The 18,755-nt window shown below is 35.7% G+C and overlaps 1 protein-coding gene across 1 annotated transcript in view; it reads left to right on the top strand.

The window, feature by feature from the left end:
• IDE (insulin-degrading enzyme) overlaps positions 1-18,519 on the top strand; it is a gene marked incomplete at its 5' end in the record, with an annotated part of 55,966 nt that extends 37,447 nt beyond the window's left edge. Inside the window, 9 exons of the mRNA XM_010011760.1 lie at positions 1,458-1,578; positions 3,849-3,940; positions 6,205-6,316; positions 7,982-8,149; positions 10,535-10,807; positions 12,846-12,907; positions 14,694-14,766; positions 16,667-16,734; positions 17,854-18,519. Coding sequence (XP_010010062.1) covers positions 1,458-1,578; positions 3,849-3,940; positions 6,205-6,316; positions 7,982-8,149; positions 10,535-10,807; positions 12,846-12,907; positions 14,694-14,766; positions 16,667-16,734; positions 17,854-17,949 — 1,065 coding nt within the window. The remainder of the gene's footprint in view (positions 1-1,457; positions 1,579-3,848; positions 3,941-6,204; positions 6,317-7,981; positions 8,150-10,534; positions 10,808-12,845; positions 12,908-14,693; positions 14,767-16,666; positions 16,735-17,853) is intronic.
• Positions 18,520-18,755: the final 236 nt, after the last annotated feature.

Below are 18,755 nucleotides of genomic sequence, written 5' to 3'. Positions count from 1 at the left end.
GGAATGTACATTAGATTAGTTTTTATTTTGGTTTTGGCTCCTGAAGTAAATTTATGAACAGTGATTACAATTGCTAAGCCAAACAAAATGCATAATTGTTCTGGTCCTTTCTAGAGAGCATAACAGAAGTAGGATGAAGGAAATGAAGAAATTGGATATTGGCACTCATAGCAATGAGTAGTTGTGGGAGTGTAAGTGAGGGCACAGGGGTTAGACTGGTTTTGGGGAACAGGCTGACTTCTGGCCCAGAAAGCTTGCAGATAGTCTGCAGTAGATGAGAGAGCGAGGGCTACAGGGAAGATCACTCCGTGCTTGCTATAGCCTTATTTTAATCCCCTGATGCTGGTGACTTTTGAACAGGTGACTGGTCTAGACAGACGCTAGGTCCATCTTTAGTTCATTACTATTTAGTAGGAAATTCTGAGCTGGTGCACATCAAACATGAGGTAGATTTATTGTGACAGAACTTTATTTAGGACTCTGCGTACCTGACATACACTAATTGTTTGGAAAGTTTTACCTGGATGTGAGAAACTTCAAGGTAAAAAACCCCAACTCTCATGTCTGTGAATGACCCATTTGGATTATTCTCTTTTAGTTTAACTGTTGTCTTTACAGTTTGCATGAACTTTGTATTATGCATGTTTTGTAATTTTATAGACTTCCGTTATTTGTATGTAAAATGCTGACAAAATACAAAAAAGTCAAATAGGAAGGGGAGATAGCAGTTTCCCCCCTCATGTCTGCAGCTAACAGATGAGGGAGATACGAGCTTCTGTTTGGAACAGATAAAAGGTTGCATCCTCAGCAACTCATGCTCGCTGTTTCTCTCACGTGCCCTGAAATAAGTTACTCTTCTGTACTGGAAGTGATTCCAGCTTGCCAAAACCATTAGTTTGTACTTTCCAGTTCCTCTAGTAGACGAAAAATGTTTTATTTTGTAAAGGTGCAGCTGGACTAGAAAGGAGTTTCTTTGGAGAAGCTTGCTGATTCTTCTCTTGTACTTGCTTTATCCAGGCAAAGAACGCAAAGAATTTCCCAGACGCTCCTGTATTTTTCTATCTAAGTCAGCACAGGGAAGCAACTGGGACAAAAATACGTTTCCTATTAGCAATATTTCCCCATCACTGGACAGTCATCATAGAATGCATAGTTCCCGGGTAGAGCAACTTGATCTAAGTGCTTATTTAGGTCATTAATTCCAGTCATTAATTTTATTGAGAAGTTTGATTTCATGCTCATTCAACTATCTTATTGGTTACTTCTTAATCTGTAGGCTCAGAGGCCCACATTATTACTAAGGTGATTACAGTTTTTTAACAGGTCTGACAAGCAAGAGAATGTTCCTAACATTTGAAGTGTATTTGTTTGATGGTACATAAATCTGAGAGTACAAGGTTAATATTTTATGTTTAGAAATAGAGTTCTATAATTGGAACTTAATTATTTTGTTTTAGTACATGAGATCACTTAACAACTTCAGAGCTGAACAGCCTCACCAGCATGCGATGTATTATCTCCGACTGCTGATGACAGAAGTTGCTTGGACCAAAGATGAATTAAAAGAAGCTCTAGATGGTAATGATCTTACAGTTTTAAACTTTTTTTTTAAAAAACTTTTTTCTTATGGAAAATGTCTTGTTACTAAACTACTGAAGGTACCTATTTTGAACTCTGCTCATTATTCAAGTGAAGTCCCTGCAGTGCCAGACCTGAACTGGTGGATGTCCATTCCTCTGCATTTGTCCTCCAGTTTCTAGAAAGTATAGTAGTGGTTCAGGCAAAAGGCCTCAAATGGCTAAACTTGCAGGTAAAACTTGAGGCAAATCTTGAATGGCTTTATGGCCATGAGCCTGGGTATGGTGAATCCAGTGCTTAACCAACACTGCTGAAATCATTTGGCTCTAGCTGACATCTTGCAGACACACTGAAGTGTACCTGCATTGTACTTCCAAATGTGCATGCTGTTTTGCTTTTTCCATTATCAGGGAATTTTAACTCCTGTTTCTGTAGATAATAAAGATATTTTATACGTATTTTGTAGGTAATAACAATAGTAAAGAACACTGGTTCTTAACAAAGAGCAGGTGCCTTGCTATATTTGGAGGAAGAAGAAATTTCAAACTAAGAGATTTTCATTTATTTTAGTAATACCTGAAGAATTCTTCCCTACCTCTGTCTTACTGTGTTATAACAAAAGGCGGTTACTGGGACAGTTTGCAAAATATCTTGTAATATCTTCTTAGAATTCACTGAGACATTCTTTTCAAGAAGAACACCTGGCTTTTGTATTTATTTGAGGGGGTGGATTCACAATACATTTTAATAGTTATCAGACTGACACATGCCATTTTGTATGAACTGTTTCAAGTTGTAATGTTGAAAACTACTTCATTAAGACAGACTCTATAGATGCCTTGAGCCAGCTGCATAAGGGTGTGTGTTTTTTCTACAGGATTCCTCCAGGATAGAATTATAAATGCTTAGTTGTGTAGCTTCTTAATTATTGCAGGTATCTCTGAGATGAGCAGTGTTGCCAATGCTGCCTCTGATGTCAATAACAAAATTAACGCTGATTTTCATGGCACTGGGTTCAGCTTTATGTAGGTCATTGCTTTTTGAATGACTACTGATTTTCTGTTCCATGTGTAAGTTGTCTTTATAAGGTTAATACTACTGTATTCAGCATAAGAATGGCTGAAAATGGAATGCTCACAAGGAATGCTGTCTACTTAGCACTGCTGGGAATCTGCTTGAAATTCAGGGAGTTCATGCATGATTTTTATTGTTTTGTTTTCCTCTCTCACACTCAATATGACCATAATCTTTTGCACTATTAAAAAGCAACTCTAGAGGTAAAAATTAAGATTATACAACAATAAAAAGTTGATTTGGAATCAGAGAAAAATGTGAAATTAACTTTTTTACTGGGGGTCAGTTACCACCAGTAAGAGAGGGAAAGACTGATAAGCATGGTATAGGTTTTTCTAATACTGATAACAAATCTGTTGAGTATGTATGCATCCCCCACTGAATAACTGAGTGACCTTAAAATCTTGATTGCATTTGTCTTTTCAAAACTTTTGTGAAATACATAAGTATTGTTAGTTTTTATTTTAGTTGAGAAAGTGACAAAATGAGAAATTAATAGATTTGGTGATAAAGTGTGGGTATTCTTGTAGTGTCAGGGAATTAATAATGGAAATGTTCGCTTTGGGATGAACACCCCATCCTTTCAGCCATTCTTTCTCTCTTATTCTGTTGATTCTATCTATTAAACTATACTTTGCATTATATATGAAAACTGATTTACAAAGACAAGCTAGCATAGAATATGTGTATATGTGTATTCTGGGATATATTGCAAAAATATTTTTCTTGTGTATTGTTTGTTACAAAGATACTATCAAAACACCATATTTAAGTTGAGGTTCTTTTTTCGGTCTAGATGGTAAATGCACAGTGTGTTTCTTGAGCATTATAAACTACATGCTGCTTGTTTAGTTAATAACTACGGCTTTATCTTGGAACACCACCTGAATGATTGCAGCTATTTACTCTGGAGAATGAATGTTTGTTCAGCATGATTGGAAAGGAGGCTTTTTTTCTTCTTTTCTTTTTGGAATCTGGGTCAGACTGTATGTGAATTCTAAGCGAAATAAACTATATGATGAGTGCTGCTATTTAGACCTGGGAACTTTCCAGTGTTGCACCTTGAAGGAGAGATTCACTTTTTCATGATGATGAGTTTCTCCTCCTGTGCATTGCACAGTATCTAATGATGAATTAGGTGATACTTCATGTAAAAATACATGTAATTGATTTAACTATATAAATATCTATTCTAGATGTCACTCTTCCCCGCCTCAAGGCCTTTATAGCTCAACTGTTGTCACGGTTACACATTGAAGCACTTCTCCATGGCAATATAACAAAACAGGTTGGTGTGATACCTTCTTTAATAAAACAATTTTTATTTAAAAGCAGCATAAAAAATAGAAGACTACTTTAATCTTCTCAGATCTTAAAGCAGTTTTGCCAAAGGTGATTTCATAATTTGACTTTGTACATTTTTATCTTTATGGGACTATCACAGAGTCATTTTTTCCACTTTAGATTTATTAGGCGAAGTGCTGCCCTTGTATTGCTCTTGGAAATTTAATAAAAAACAACTTATGATCGAAATATTTTAAAGTCTATGTTGCATATCATTCCTGTGATGTGATCAAGCTGCTTAGGGAATGATATGCTGCAGATCCTGCTTTTGCATTTAAAAGTTTCAGGCTAACTGGCAAAGATTTGAGAATTCAAGATCTTTCCAAATGAAGCACTTTGCAGAAAGCTAAAGAGGAATGGTGAGCCATGAAAAATAAACGTCAGCTCTCTGTTGTGTCTTTTGGGGAAAAAATTCAGAAAGCATTTGTTATATCTTCCATTAAAATAGTAACAGTTTGTATTTGCATAAGAAATATAACCAAATATTTGAATATAAGAGCCAATAGAAAATGTAATACTTGTACATGTTTTCATTCTGTTTTTTTGTAGGGCTGATATAGCAGTATTTCTATGTTATACCAGCTCTGTGATGCTTTGCTAGCAGATGTTCTAAACACTGCGAGTGACTGCTTATTGTACAGAGAAGAAAGTTAGCTAGTAAGAAAGGAGAAAATAAAAAGATAAAGGAGCCAATACCACTGGATGCATAGTTTTCTTGTTCATCTTTCTTGATGTTTTTTTAATAGACTATTTTTCATGTGGAGAAATGTAAAAAATAGTCTCACTTCTTTCCTTACGTATTTCTTACATATTTGTACATGAAAATTCCTTCTGAAATGTAACTGAATGATCAGATTTTTTATATTTCCATGCTGATGCAGTCATAGCAGTGAAATGCATTCTTTAGTTTGGCATTATGGGTGACTATTGAAGAGTCCTACAGCCAGAGAATTGGGAAGGTTGTACTGTTTCACCCATAGCTGTATAATGTTTAGAGATGATCTGCAAACCTCCCTGAAGAGATGTGGGTAGGAAAGCTTCTGTCATCATCACTGACATATCTCAGAAATTTTAACCTGGATCTAAGAATTTTTCCAACTAAAATTAAGTAAAAATTTACATGATCTTATGACACCTTTCAATACTGAAAAAAATTTTTAGTGCATGTGTAATTTTTGAAGAATTAGACCTAGCTAGCTCCTTAAAATTCCCATTTCTTCTTGAATTAATTTCATTTTGATATTTGCTTTTTACTATTCCTTTTATTTATTTGCTGCAAGTGGATGAATAGTAAACTAATCCTGTTCAGAACATCTGTCTGAACAGTCTTGTAAATATTTTGTTTTAATATAGTGATTTGATTAGCAGAATATGTAGTATTTTTCTCTATCCCTTCAAATTGGCTTTTGTTAGACCTCAATCTTTTTGTCTTTGATATTGGGTGGGGGTTTTGGAAGGGCTGTGTGTTTATTAAGTTTTCAGCTCTTTCCATGTTTTTGGTAAGATCACTTGCGAGTTTATGGCAGCTCAGACTAAGAGATTTTGGCTTTCAGACAAAACTGCTTTGTAGCAAGTTACTGTAATTTCCAATATGCAGGCTACAAGAATACATAATCCTTAACAAGTAAAGCTTTTAAACTTAAAATCCTCGAATGAAACTAATTATTTTAATTTTTTCCCCACTATTTGTGATTTTTAAATTATTATTATTTTAATCCATCAAATAAAAGAAAGTATCTGGGCAATGAGTCCTAATATTACCAGCAGGTCAATGGAATGTGTGTTTGAACTTAACCGTTAATTTGTTTTTGTAAAATTCCACCTGCTGAGATGTCTTTTGCTTTGCAAGCATGTATTGTAGGTATCTTGTTTTCAAACTTTGAAAGATGAGTTCATCACAGTGGTAAAGAGAAAGAAAAAAGCCCATTGAACTTTTAATTTCAAAAGCATTGGGGAGGAGCAGCAGCAGTTGAATGTGTAGACAAGATAAATGTAGAAAACATCCACAAAACCCTTGCTCCTGAAGCCCTCACTTCCTCCTGTCTACTTAACTTCTGCTGTATTTTTATTAAATTAAAATATCCCTACTTTCTATTCCTGATTTTTCTTTTCTCTCACGTCACCATCAATAATCGAAAAGTCTTACATTGCTGTTAGGTACAGAATAACCAATTATTATTAAAAATCCTCTTATGTTTTCTCTTCCAGGCTGCATTAGGAATTATGCAGATGGTTGAGGACACTCTGATTGAGCACGCTCATACAAAGCCACTCCTTCCCAGTCAATTAGTGAGATACAGAGAAGTGCAACTTCCTGACAGTAAGTTAAATTATTTATTTCAATTTTTTAACATACATTACATTGAGATTCTCTGTTTGCTAATGGCATTTTAAAATTACTTTATTGCTAGGAATTTGTTTCAAAATGGGACTTCAATTTATTTTAAACTTCAAATTATTTTAAACTTTAAAAATATAATTAGGGTGTGGTTTTGTGAATAAAATTATACACTAATATTTCATCTTTCTGGTAAACTTGAAAATGAATTTTATTTAATTTTTAATCTGTGAATGTAAATTGGACCTCTTGGGGATTGGAAGTAGATGATCTTTATGGTCCCTTACAACCCAAACCATTTTATGATCCAGTCCTAATTCACTCAATATGATTTGTGGAAATAAGAGCCCTGTCCCACTCTTTACTACACATAGTATACACATATGATAGATGACTACTCTTGAGTACTCTTGAGTACTCTTGAGTATTAGTTGATCATTCAATGACAGATTGTCCTAAATGACCCTTGCATTTTGAGAAAACTAAAAGCTGTTAAACAGGTAACTTCTTTTTCCTTAATACAAATTCTTTTGGTCTCATAGTGGTTTTATATGATTTTATTTCTATTATGCAAAAAAAAATATTATTATGTGTAAGAAAGAAGGTTCAAGGAATTGCTGGGAGTTATACAAGAGTGACAACAGATACAGCCAAAGCCAATCATGCATAGCTGATAATCAGCCTGTGGAAACTACCATATTCCAAAGAAGCAATTGGTATTAAATGCTGGATTATTTTTAATGTTCATAAATGTTTCTGACTGTCGTGGTTTAAGCCCAGCTGGCAACTTGGAACCATGCAGCTGCTCGCTCATTCCCCCCCTCTTCCTTCCTCCCCCCGTTCCCGGAGGGATGGGGAGGAGAATCGAAGGAATGTAACTCCCACGGGTTGAGATAACAGCTCTCCAGTAACTAAAGTATAATACAAACCACTACTGCTACCAATAATAATGATAAGAGGAATAACAAGGGGAGAGGACACAACCGCTCACCACCCGCCGACCGATACCCAGCCCGACCCGAGCAGCGATCTGGGCCTTCCGGGTAACTCCCCCCAGTTTCTATACTGGGCATGACGTGCTGTCGTATGGAATACCCCTTTGGCCAGTTTGGGTCAGGTGTCCTGTCTCTGCTTCCTCCTGGCTTCCCCTCCTCTCTGGCAAAGCATGAGACTGAGGAAAGGCCTTGGTCAGAGTAAACATTACTGAGCAACAACTAAAAACATCGGTGTTATCAGCATTGTTCCCAGACTGAAAGTCAAAAACACAGCACCGCACCAGCTACTAAGAAGGAGAAAAAACGACTGCTGTAGCTGAACCCAGGACACTGACAAATTGTCTTTAGAAATTATTTACACAGTAGAGGCAATGCAGAATTCCATTCCAGTTCCAAAAATAATTGTTTGAGGAGAAGCAGCCAGTTTCAATTTACTTGCTGATATTCTCAAGCTATGACATTTCGATGTGTTAAAATAATCTTTTCTTTTCTTGTTTCATGAAAAGTATGCTGTTAGTGGAAATTCTGCTTTTACAGTCCTAAACCATTTATTATAATTCCATTCCGTAGGTGATAGACCATTATCATTTTAATTGTGGACAATAAGAATGTACATTTTTATGAACTTGAATGTTTTAACTTTGTCTTTTAGGAGGTTGGTTTGTATATCAACAGAGAAATGAAGTTCATAATAATTGTGGCATTGAAATATATTACCAGACAGATATGCAAAGCACTTCTGAGAATATGTTTCTGGAACTCTTTTGTCAAATTATCTCAGAACCATGCTTCAATACTCTGCGCACCAAGGAACAATTAGGTAAGTCTCCCCATAGTGATTATGTGTCTTTATACACACATGCATGCACACACACGCACTTACATGAGACATGATGAGGTTTTCTTTCTCTGCTTAGTGAGTGCCATTTAAAGGGCACTTGGTAAATGTAAATCATTTTAACTGCTGATGACTCAAAGGAATGTTACTGTACACAGACTAAGAGAATAAGCAAGCATGATTTTTAAGAGAAGTCTGAAATATCTGAAACCAACTCTGACTTAAAATACAGTTTGATTACTGTATGGAAAAATTCATGTCTAGAATTTTTACCAAAAGGAGATTAGATCAGTTTCCTAAATTTTAGATCATCTTAAAAATCAGCGGTAGTATGGTCTTTTCTGCTTGTGATCCTACTTCCAGGTACACTTGATTGAATTATAAGCCCTATTTTAGGAATACTGCCATGTCGGTGAAGACCTGAATACATTTCAGACTTTTTAAAAATACAGCTGGTCAATGATAAGTACTAATGTTTGTTACTGGTAAGGCTTTTCCAAACAGGATAACAAGGATAGACAGAGACTTTGCATAACTGAAGTACTGATGAGTAGTACAGTTTTTCCCAAAGGTGAGAGCCAGGCAAATGTCTCAGTGTGATGACTATGAACTACCAGGGATATCACACAAGATTAGACTTTTTGTGAGCAACTAGCAGCATCAGCCATACCATATTTGTCATAGGGCTTTTAACTAGGTAACTGTTGAAAATATGGCAGGACCCAGGTTATTTAGCACATTTTTGGAATGTGGTCGTGGCAGGTTTTGTATAAGTTGGAGGCAGCAGTTAAAGAGGAGGCGGAGAACCAGTGAGGAAGAACTATGTGAGCATGTCCAGCACTGCATAGCTGCCAAATGGTAGAGTTCACAAGACTTGGGAAGTAAGACAATAGAAATACCAGCAAAATTCAGTAAACTTGATGGAATTGTTCATAATATTCTTGGAAAGATAAGGGGGAAAAGAAGCTCAGGAGTTAGTAGTTAGCTAAACATTAGAAGTAGTACCGAGAACTCATTCAATAAATGATTTACCAGTATGAGAAAGAGGAAAAGTAGTTAGTGGTAGAAAAAAAGAAGGCAAAGTCGTTTAGGAAGGCTTTGTTTAGTTTCACTTAAAATGTCAACTGTGACCAGGTGCTTTCCAAAATAAATACTTGTGATCACAGTCCAACCCTTACCTTTGAACTGGAAAGTAACAGGTTAAAGGTTGTTCATGCAAATTAAAAGCTTGTAAAAAGTTCAGGCATGATGAACTGTACATCACATTTAAAAAATTTTTTTTTATGAAATCTTGGAATTAGAATTCTTATAACTAAGAATTTGTGGATGATAGGTGTGGTACTGGAAAAATAAACACAGGTAAATGTGTCATTTCCTTAAAAAAGGAGAAAGAGGAGTGGAGAAACTATAGATCAGTCAACTTAATTCTAATCCTGTAAAACACAGAATAAGTTATCAAACCAGTTCTGAATTCACAGAAGGTAACTCGGAGACTATTACTGGACAAACTCAGGGCAAACTAAACCTAACTTTTTTATACAAATAGAGTTTGCTGTGTGGATGGAAGTGGTGATGTCGTATGTCTCTTCCTGGTAGTAGAAAAGGTGCTTAATATTCTCAAAGAAGCTGAAGAGCATCTAGGTAGAAGTGCTACACAAGACTGTTTGGAAAGTCATGACTGGAAAATAAATAAGAATTTGTTTGTGGTGTTCTACAGAGCTCTATTGTGATCCAGTGCTGTTTAGTATTTTCAGCAAAACTCTGGATTATAGCAGAGTGAATATACTTACTAAATCTTCAGATAATATGAAGCTGGGAGAGGCTGCAAGTGTGTGGGAAGGTAGAATTAGAATACAGAATTAGTTTGACATTTTGGAAGCACGAATAAGATGCAATTTGGTAGGAACAGTTTGGCAGGAATAATCAATGGCACAGATACAAGCTAGGAAGCAACTGGCTAGGTAACACTTGTGTAGAAAACAATCTACAGGTTACGGTGGATCAGAAGTAGAACATAAATCAGCAGTATCATGCTGCTGGTATAACACTGGGATATATAAATGGGAACTTCCAAGATGCACACACAATAATACTCCTATATTGTTCAGGTAAGGACTTTGAAATACTGTGTCCACTTTTGACATAAGCATCAAAGAATGATGCTTTATTCTCCCAAATAAGGATCAAAGAATGATTAGAGATCTATAAAACAACAGTGGTGTACTTTGGAAACCTGTATTATTTCATTTATAATACAGAATTAAACTTAGCATAAAATTGCATTCCTGTCAAACATGCCATGTTTGACAAACTTAATGCTGGAACAAAGCATTTTTTTAAATTTCTGACTGTTCTTGTTTTGCCAAGGTTACATTGTGTTCAGTGGTCCACGTCGGGCAAATGGCATACAGGGACTGCGATTTATTATACAATCTGAAAAGCCACCACACTATTTAGAAAGCAGAGTTGAAGCATTCTTAAAAACTATGGAGAAATGCATAGAAGATATGACAGAAGAGGCCTTCCAAAAACACATACAAGCTTTAGCAATTCGTCGTCTAGACAAACCAAAGAAGCTGTCTGCAGAATGTGCTAAATACTGGGGTGAAATCATTTCCCAGCAGTATAACTTTGACAGAGGTAAGAGAAATTACAATTCCGTTAAAACTGAATGCTGTCGTTTGGCTGCACTTGTGATTGCTCAGTGTCATATTCATTTGGGAACAACTTAAACTTTCACATACTCTGTGCATAATTTAATATATTATTTGTGATTGTGTCTTGTGTGTTGTATTTCTTCCTTCTGCCTTGAGAAAATACCTCATTTGTGGAGCCTGTGCTCTCACTATTGTGGGAGCTGTTAGTAATAGAAGATAAATGTGTTCTGTGATGTTCCCCATATGATGGGGGTTGGTGAATGATTCATTTACCTTCCATTCTTTCCCTTAAGGCTCAGTGAGACATAGAGTAGGTCAAAGATTGGAAGGTTTGAATTCAAATATTAATGTCACATAAGCTCAGATTTCTTTCTGTGATGTTCAGTTCAGACATGTGTATTACATATGTGCCTAATGCTTGACTGAGATGCATTCAAATGCAATTTGACATTCCTGACGGTGCACACATTCATGTGAACCAGATTCCCCTTCCCATTGCGCAGCTTTTTTGAGGGAGCAATGGCAGAGGCAGTAGCAGATATCTTAACTAACATGTGACTTGTCTCAGCTTAGAGTAGGTCTGAAGAAACATTTCTTTTTCATGTTTTTCTTCACCCACAATACTGCGAAGATACAAACTTGCAGAAGATCAAATGAGATGCAACTTCAAGTGTTATTACTGAAAATGGGCTGACACTGATTTACATAAAAATTAGTCTGTGTCCTGTGACTTCTCTTCTGCTTTATAGGCACAGTATTGGCTTTCCACAATAACAAATACAGTATTTTTGGTCGACAGTGACTAACTGAACTGTTTTGATGATGAAGAATTTTGAGTTGTCATCTAGCTTAGTCTCAAGAGAATGAGAGCTATTGACAAGGTTTCATGTCTGAGTATATGGAGTGGCAAGGAAACTTCTCAAGTACTTCTTTTGTGTTTGATGACGCAGTTTAATTTTTCTCTGCCTTCATTGTTTATGTTTTTACCATACTTGGATCTATACTATCTCTCTGGCATTTCTTACTGCTATCTGTAGCCATATCTTCAACATCTAAATCCTACTCAACTCATTATTTCCCTTGACTTTTATATCTTTAATTCCCCTCTACCCACTAGTAATCTTATTTCATTAATGATTCTAATAGGACTAGAATTGTCAAACCCAGAAATTCATATTCTAGCCTTAAGAAGCGAAAGGCTTTTTACATTTTTATTATTATAATAATTTTACTGGTTTACCTCACTTAAAAATTTTCTCTGAAATGTCTTGTCATTTTCCAAACTGTGTTTTCTTGTTTGTTTGGCTTTTTTTACTTCCTCCATGTAGAACTTCATATCTTCACATAAATTACTTTACAGCCTGCCTCACAGACTTGTTAGCTGCACATTTGTTGTCTTGCACACATTTCTTTCTTGATCTTTCTGCTAACCCTAAGAAAAGCAAGTATGCCTACAACAAAAAATGTTCCTGCTTATGCAGAAATGATACTACCTTACAATTTAATTTATATGAAGCAATGTAGCTACTGAGACACATTGTCCCCAGATATCTTAAAAGGTAATTATTCCTTAACAGGTACGATGTAGGCACTGTTCCTTACATTTATTTATAAGTACATCCTGCCAAAGTACATCCTACCATCCTGTTTCCTCACTGTGAATAAAAGCCTCCTGTAATCAGTCTGTATTAGAAATGTGTAACATTGATTCGGAGATAATATACAGAAGTACGCATATCTTTTTCAGCTACTAAATAACATACAGTGCAATCAGTATTCTTCAAACATGCATTTTTTTAGTAAGTCCAATCAAGTGGACTTACTGAAGTATAATTTTCTGCCAAGCTTCCAATGACACTTTTAGTCATGCAAGTATTAGCTTGAAAGCTAACAATGAAAAGCATATCATTTGCAGTCAATTACAGCATCTGAATTTGAAAGAAATGTACTTTGAATAAGTAGTGTGCTAATAATGAGCTATGATTTGCAGACTTGTTATAATTTTTAGTATTGTTGTGCAGATAACATTGAAGTGGCTTATCTAAAGACCCTGACCAAGGATGATATTATACAGTTCTACAAGGTAAGTTACTCATGTAGTTGAAGTGTTACTTGGAAGGAGATGTAGCTAAAACTGGATGTGATTTGTGTGAACTATGAAAGCATATACTTATGCCTGTTTTAGGTAGATGATATGATTGATGCACATAATAATAATTCTGTTTCTTGAACCTTACTTAGTTTAATGGCAACTAGCATACTGTAAAAATTGTGGGAAAGGATTGGGTTTTCTTCTGTGGATTTTTTGGTTGGTGGGTTGGTTTTTTCCCCTTCTTTCCAGATCTTACTCTCCTCTTGTATCATTTATCCATCCTTTATGAATAAAAAAAAATGTGCTGTTCTATGACCAAGCTTGGCAAAAATTGCAAATTTGTTCTTTTATTTTTTTCTTCAACTAATAAATGATTCAGCTTATTTTGTGTGCATGAATTGTGAATGAAATGGATATTTTTAAAGCTTCATTCACTGTAAATCAGTGAATGAAGAAGCTTTTTTCCTTCTCTCATAGTTAGGCAGAACAAAGGAACAGCATAATGATGAAATAATTATACATTGCAGCTCAGCATGAAGTTGCTAGATAGATATCTAATATAAGCAATGGAAATAGTAAGGGGTCCACTCCCCAAATAAACTTGGCCTCATTCGTTCTGGTTTGTAACAAATTTCATAGGCGATGATAATTCGCTATTCTGCGAAGTGTATGTAGTGTTGTATTACTTAAGTAGCAGCTAACAGCTATGGGAATACTTTGAAAAGTAATGAAGATGAGTCTAAGGAACTTAGTATTGGATGGAAAAAGTTATACTCATGAAGAACCATGGGTACGTGTGTATCTGTATTCTTTTTTTCTCTTTTTGGGGTGACTAATGTCTTTCAGAGTGTTTTGTATTTGTCCTTATCCTTTTCACTTCCTTCGTCCAAGGTCATTTTGCATTACCGTCTATTTTTATGAGACTTAATGCTTAAAAGGGGTTATTATTTACATTGCACAGTGAACACTAACATCTTTGTTTTCATTTGGTTTTTTAATGGTATGATAGCATGGGTGAAGATGTGCAGCAAATACAAAGGTAGTAAATGGAATTTTAGTAGCTGTTGTTCAATAAATGGTTACTTGATCGAGTATCCACATTCTGTTTATGTAGGAATCTATACTGTTTTGCTCAATACATGATCATCTGGTATTCCAAGGCAGAAATAATTGGTTAGTGAGTGAGCTAGTCCAGCTGAGCTTAGTAACTGTGTTCAGGGTGATGTGCTTCCAGAAGGCTGCCAGGGATTGAAAATTCTGCAGAGCTTTAGGTTCCTGATACTGTGATAGTTAATGGCTGAGTTCCTATTCCAATTTTTCTAAGCCTGAAGCAGTGCATTCATTTCTTGACTTGATTGTAAAATAATTCAAAATACTGTATGGATGACCTCTAATAATATTTGAATGGATATGGCTTTAAGCTGACAGAGGGGAGATTTAGAATAGATATTGGGGAAAAAAGCTGTTCACTATGAGGGTGGTGGAACAGGTTGCCCAGAGAAGCTGTGGCTGCCCTGTCCCTGGCAGTGTTCAAGGCCAGGTTGGACGGGGCTTTGAGCAATCTGGTCTAGTGGAAGGTGTCCCTGACCATGGCAGGGCGGCTGGAACTACAGGATCTTCAAGGTCTCTTCCAACCCAAAACATTCTATGATTCTGTGACATCCCAAAATTCATCCCTCATTTTAAAGCTAAAAATGTAAATGCTTTCATTCTTTTACTGATTTATAATGTGAGTGACACTTCCCACACCCGAAGGACTTCATGTTTTTTACTGTAGGTGCTGTTGGCAATAGATGCTCCCAGAAGACACAAGGTATCAGTACATGTCCTTGCAAGGGAAATGGATTCCTGTAAGTATTTTTCTGAATATAGTACTTAACCAATTCCTGCTCAAGCAAGTCATAGTTAAAGATAACCATGTTATATGATACACATGCACTATAAGAAAAACTCAGCTTCAGAGACTGTATACCTTTCAGAGGAGGAACTTTGACAGGTTTTTCTTTACATGGGTGCTTCAAACCAAGTTCTTCTCCTCACAAACGTCATTCTGAAGTACACATGTCCCTTCTGAAGTATACTGATATTAAAACAATGTATCCTAAAGTAGCACTCTTGTTTCCAATGGGATATTTTAAAGCAAACATAAAACTTTGTAAGAGTCCTACAGGGAAAAACAAAACTAAGATTTTCAGCTGTCAATACAATGTGGTGGCTGTCTTTTGCCCCTGAAAAGCAATGGATGTCCACAATTTTATTCAAGCACACTCAAAGGGGAAAAAACAGAACAACAAACAAACAAAAAGCCCCAGTCCTCTGGGAATGTCAAGCATATTTAAACTTGAGAAAGTCTGTTTATTTAGGTTTTATTTTCAAATTATTATTAGCTGTGCATTGTAAACTATGTTGTTACCTTTTTAGAATTCAAGAAGGAAAAAGTTGAAAGTGTTTCTGATTAATACAGCTAAACTGAGATGAAAAACTTCTATGTTGTTTTGTGTGGATTTTTCACCAGTTTATACTGGACTGAAATTCCAGCATATAACTGGGTGCAATATCAAGAACATTAAAGACTTGTCTGTAGAACAGAAAGAAGCAGATAGCTGTATGCCTGTTATGAAATTCCTTCCAGTCTCAGAATGATTGATTTTTATGGTACTGTGGAAATTGTAACTCCAGCTGAGTAAAGAAGACTTGCTTCAAAGAATCTTTTCAGTTTTCATGACTAATAATTGCTAAATAGAAATAGCTCTAATACTTTTCCTACCAAGAGAAAACTTTTTCAAGTGTGGTAACTATACTGCCAGAGTGGTTTATTATTTGCTTGAAATGGTATCATCCTAAGACAAGGGTGAGCATGGGAGGCAACCTCACAAGTGGTTACTCTTACAGGGATTAAAGCAAGGTATTCTCTCCGCATACACCCCAGTCCTAAACAATTTGATCTGGCATGTGGCCTCTCTTCTGCCATGAATGAGAAATTCAGACTTTAATGCATTTCCCATGAGTCCAAATGAGCATTCTTCCAAGTGCAGGAAGACTAAAAAGGTTCCCAGAGAGAACCCTTCCTCCCAGAGGCACACCATTTTCTCTGATAGTGGAAAAGAATCAGAAGCAGTAGACATTTTAGAAGGATTTTCGGAGGGGGAAGCACTTGAACTTCTATTGTGAAGGTTAGGGTTGAAATTTGAGTATGAAGGTAGAAGGGAGGTTTAAGGATTTTAAGATTAGAAGTTCGTATGGACAAGAGGATTGGATGCAGAAAGTTTAGGGGGGACTAGAGTAGTGAATGCATGGGGATAGGCAGGTTTGCTATCCAGAATTATGGAACATGGAGTAACCCCACGCCTCCATAGGCATGTCCTTACTAAATAGATGTGCTGTTGTTGCACTGCTCTTGTTGCATGTATCACTGGCATGTACTATTGTTCTCATAATTTGTATTGAAAACCAGTTTGAAGTATTCATTAATCAGAAGGTTAGCACTTTTTATTTCTACCTTCTCTTTATGTGTAAGTGAAATGAATAAAAGCCACTGCCTCAGCATATGTTCTCAAATCAAATAATGGATTAAGCTCTTTGTAGTTCTAAAGACAAATGTTCAGAAAATCTTATTTAGAGCTACTTCAAAATTAATAACCTGTGCTTCATATAGATACCTATTCCTGTCCTGTAAGAGAAAAGAGTTTTATTGTGTAAAATGTACTGATTAAATTATGGTCCTAAATTAATGTCGATGATGTTAAATAGGCCCTGTTGTTGGAGAATTTCCATGCCAAAATGATGTGAACCTGGCACCAGCACCACCACTACCACAGGTAAAAAGAAACAACACATAAAAAATTCAGGCTGTATTCTTAATATGAAAATTTAGTGTAAGTTTATAGGGAGAAACAACCTTACTGAAATTTATGCTGTTGTGGGACTGACATTTCAGCTTTCTTTCACATGTATTGTCATCCTCAATAACAACAGGGATTTTTCTGATTATTTTGTTTGGTTGGTTTTTGTTTTGTTTTTACTGAATAGCTACACTGTGGAGTCAATACAGATTATAGTTGTCTGAAAATACTGATAGTACATGATCATATTTATCAAGTGTCAAGAGAAATATGCATAGGTATTGACAAATTTATCAACTTTGTTTAAAACGAACAAACAAAACCCAGAAAAAACACCCAAACAAAACCAACTATCCAGTCAGTATCTTTAAGCCTGAAATCTCAATGAGCATTACTGTCAATGTGTAACCTGTGGAGGATGCAATTTGACAATTCTGTTCATACAAGTATTACATATTTCAGTGTGTGGTTAGATAGGATAGCACTGGGACCTTCCTAGACCTTAAATGAATTTTCTTGAAGAAGGACAGTGGTGTTTGTCCCAATAGATAATTAACTGTTCGCAATGCAGTAGCAGATCTATGTTCTTACTCATCCCTTACAGGTGAAATAATCACCATGGTGGAAATGTCTGTATGAATTATATGTGGATATATTAGCCATTATGACTGAAATATTTAATATTTACTTCACTACTACTACTAAAAATAATAGCTCATTGAATTGCTATTGTTTTTATGGTCTTACCTCTGATATTCAAAGGATAGGTGGGATGTTCTGAAGTAGAATTTGTAAATGAAAAGACAAGCTTTGCGTTTACTGAAGTCTGCCATTATTAGTAATGCAATTACTGCATTATAGCTACTGTTTTAAATTATCTGGAGAAAACATGAGACCATTTATTTTATGAAAAATAACACTGTGTTTTGGGGGATCTTGTAATAGAGAAGAGTGAACCATTAATATTGCAGAAAAGAGCAAGAAAGATGTGTTTATATGTAGCTGTAGCAAAAGTTGAAATGAGAAGTGAGGAATTTCTCACTTTTGTGATTGAAGATGCTGAGCAGGCTTTTTCTTGCATACGCTTCTTTGCAGCCAAGTGTGATTGAAAATATGACAGAATTCAAGCGCAGTCTGCCACTCTTCCCACTGGTGAAACCACATATCAATTTCATGGCTGCAAAACTGTGAAGAACCCCAATGGATGAAGAAATGCAAATGATCAGTACTGACATGGTTTCAGGGGGCTTCATGATGAACAAAATGATTAAAGATCATTAGGATGAATGGTTCTGTCCATTATGAAAGTCCTGAATTCCTTCTTGGTTCATTTGACATTAGCTGTGTGTTAGGGATAGAGAGTATATAAAAATCAGTTGTGGTCATGTGTCATTTTTATTACAGACAGCCTGTTGAAAACCAAAATCAACTGAAACAATAATAATAAAAAACTTGTAGATGCAGTATATTTTTAAAATAGTATATCCCTCCAAAATTTCATTTTGATAAAATAACCCTCCAGAGCAAAGAAAATTGCTTGAAATACCCTTGTTACTCCTGAAAAACACTATTTAGTATCCCAATAATTATCTTATTGGGGACTGGAGGGCGTGAGGAAAAGTAGGTCCTTTCTGGGATATGGGCAACAATTTTTCTTAAAAATAGAGACTCACATTTTTTTGAAGTGATGTGTTGAATGATACTTTTTTAATTGATCCTTAATGCAACCAACATATTTTCTATTTAAGTTTTATGAAGACCAGTGGGGGGGGATGAAAAGGAAATTTGACAATGTGGTAGTAAGTGAGGAGAGAATTGTCTTAATGAGAATAATTGAAGATATGGGCATGATTTTAATCTTTCTATACAAATTGGGGGACATTTTGTATTAAAACTAGTAAAATGCTGGAAACGCTTTAATAGGGCATCTTATTTTTGTTATCAAAAGTGTTGTCCCAGTCTCTCGATACTGTCAACATCCCATTCTGCTTTTTAGT

Source organism: Nestor notabilis, unplaced genomic scaffold (genome assembly GCF_000696875.1).
Source record: "Nestor notabilis isolate BGI_N333 unplaced genomic scaffold, ASM69687v1 scaffold22333, whole genome shotgun sequence".
Classification (NCBI taxonomy): domain Eukaryota; kingdom Metazoa; phylum Chordata; class Aves; order Psittaciformes; family Psittacidae; genus Nestor; species Nestor notabilis.
This window is presented reverse-complemented; position numbering and strand designations above follow the sequence as displayed.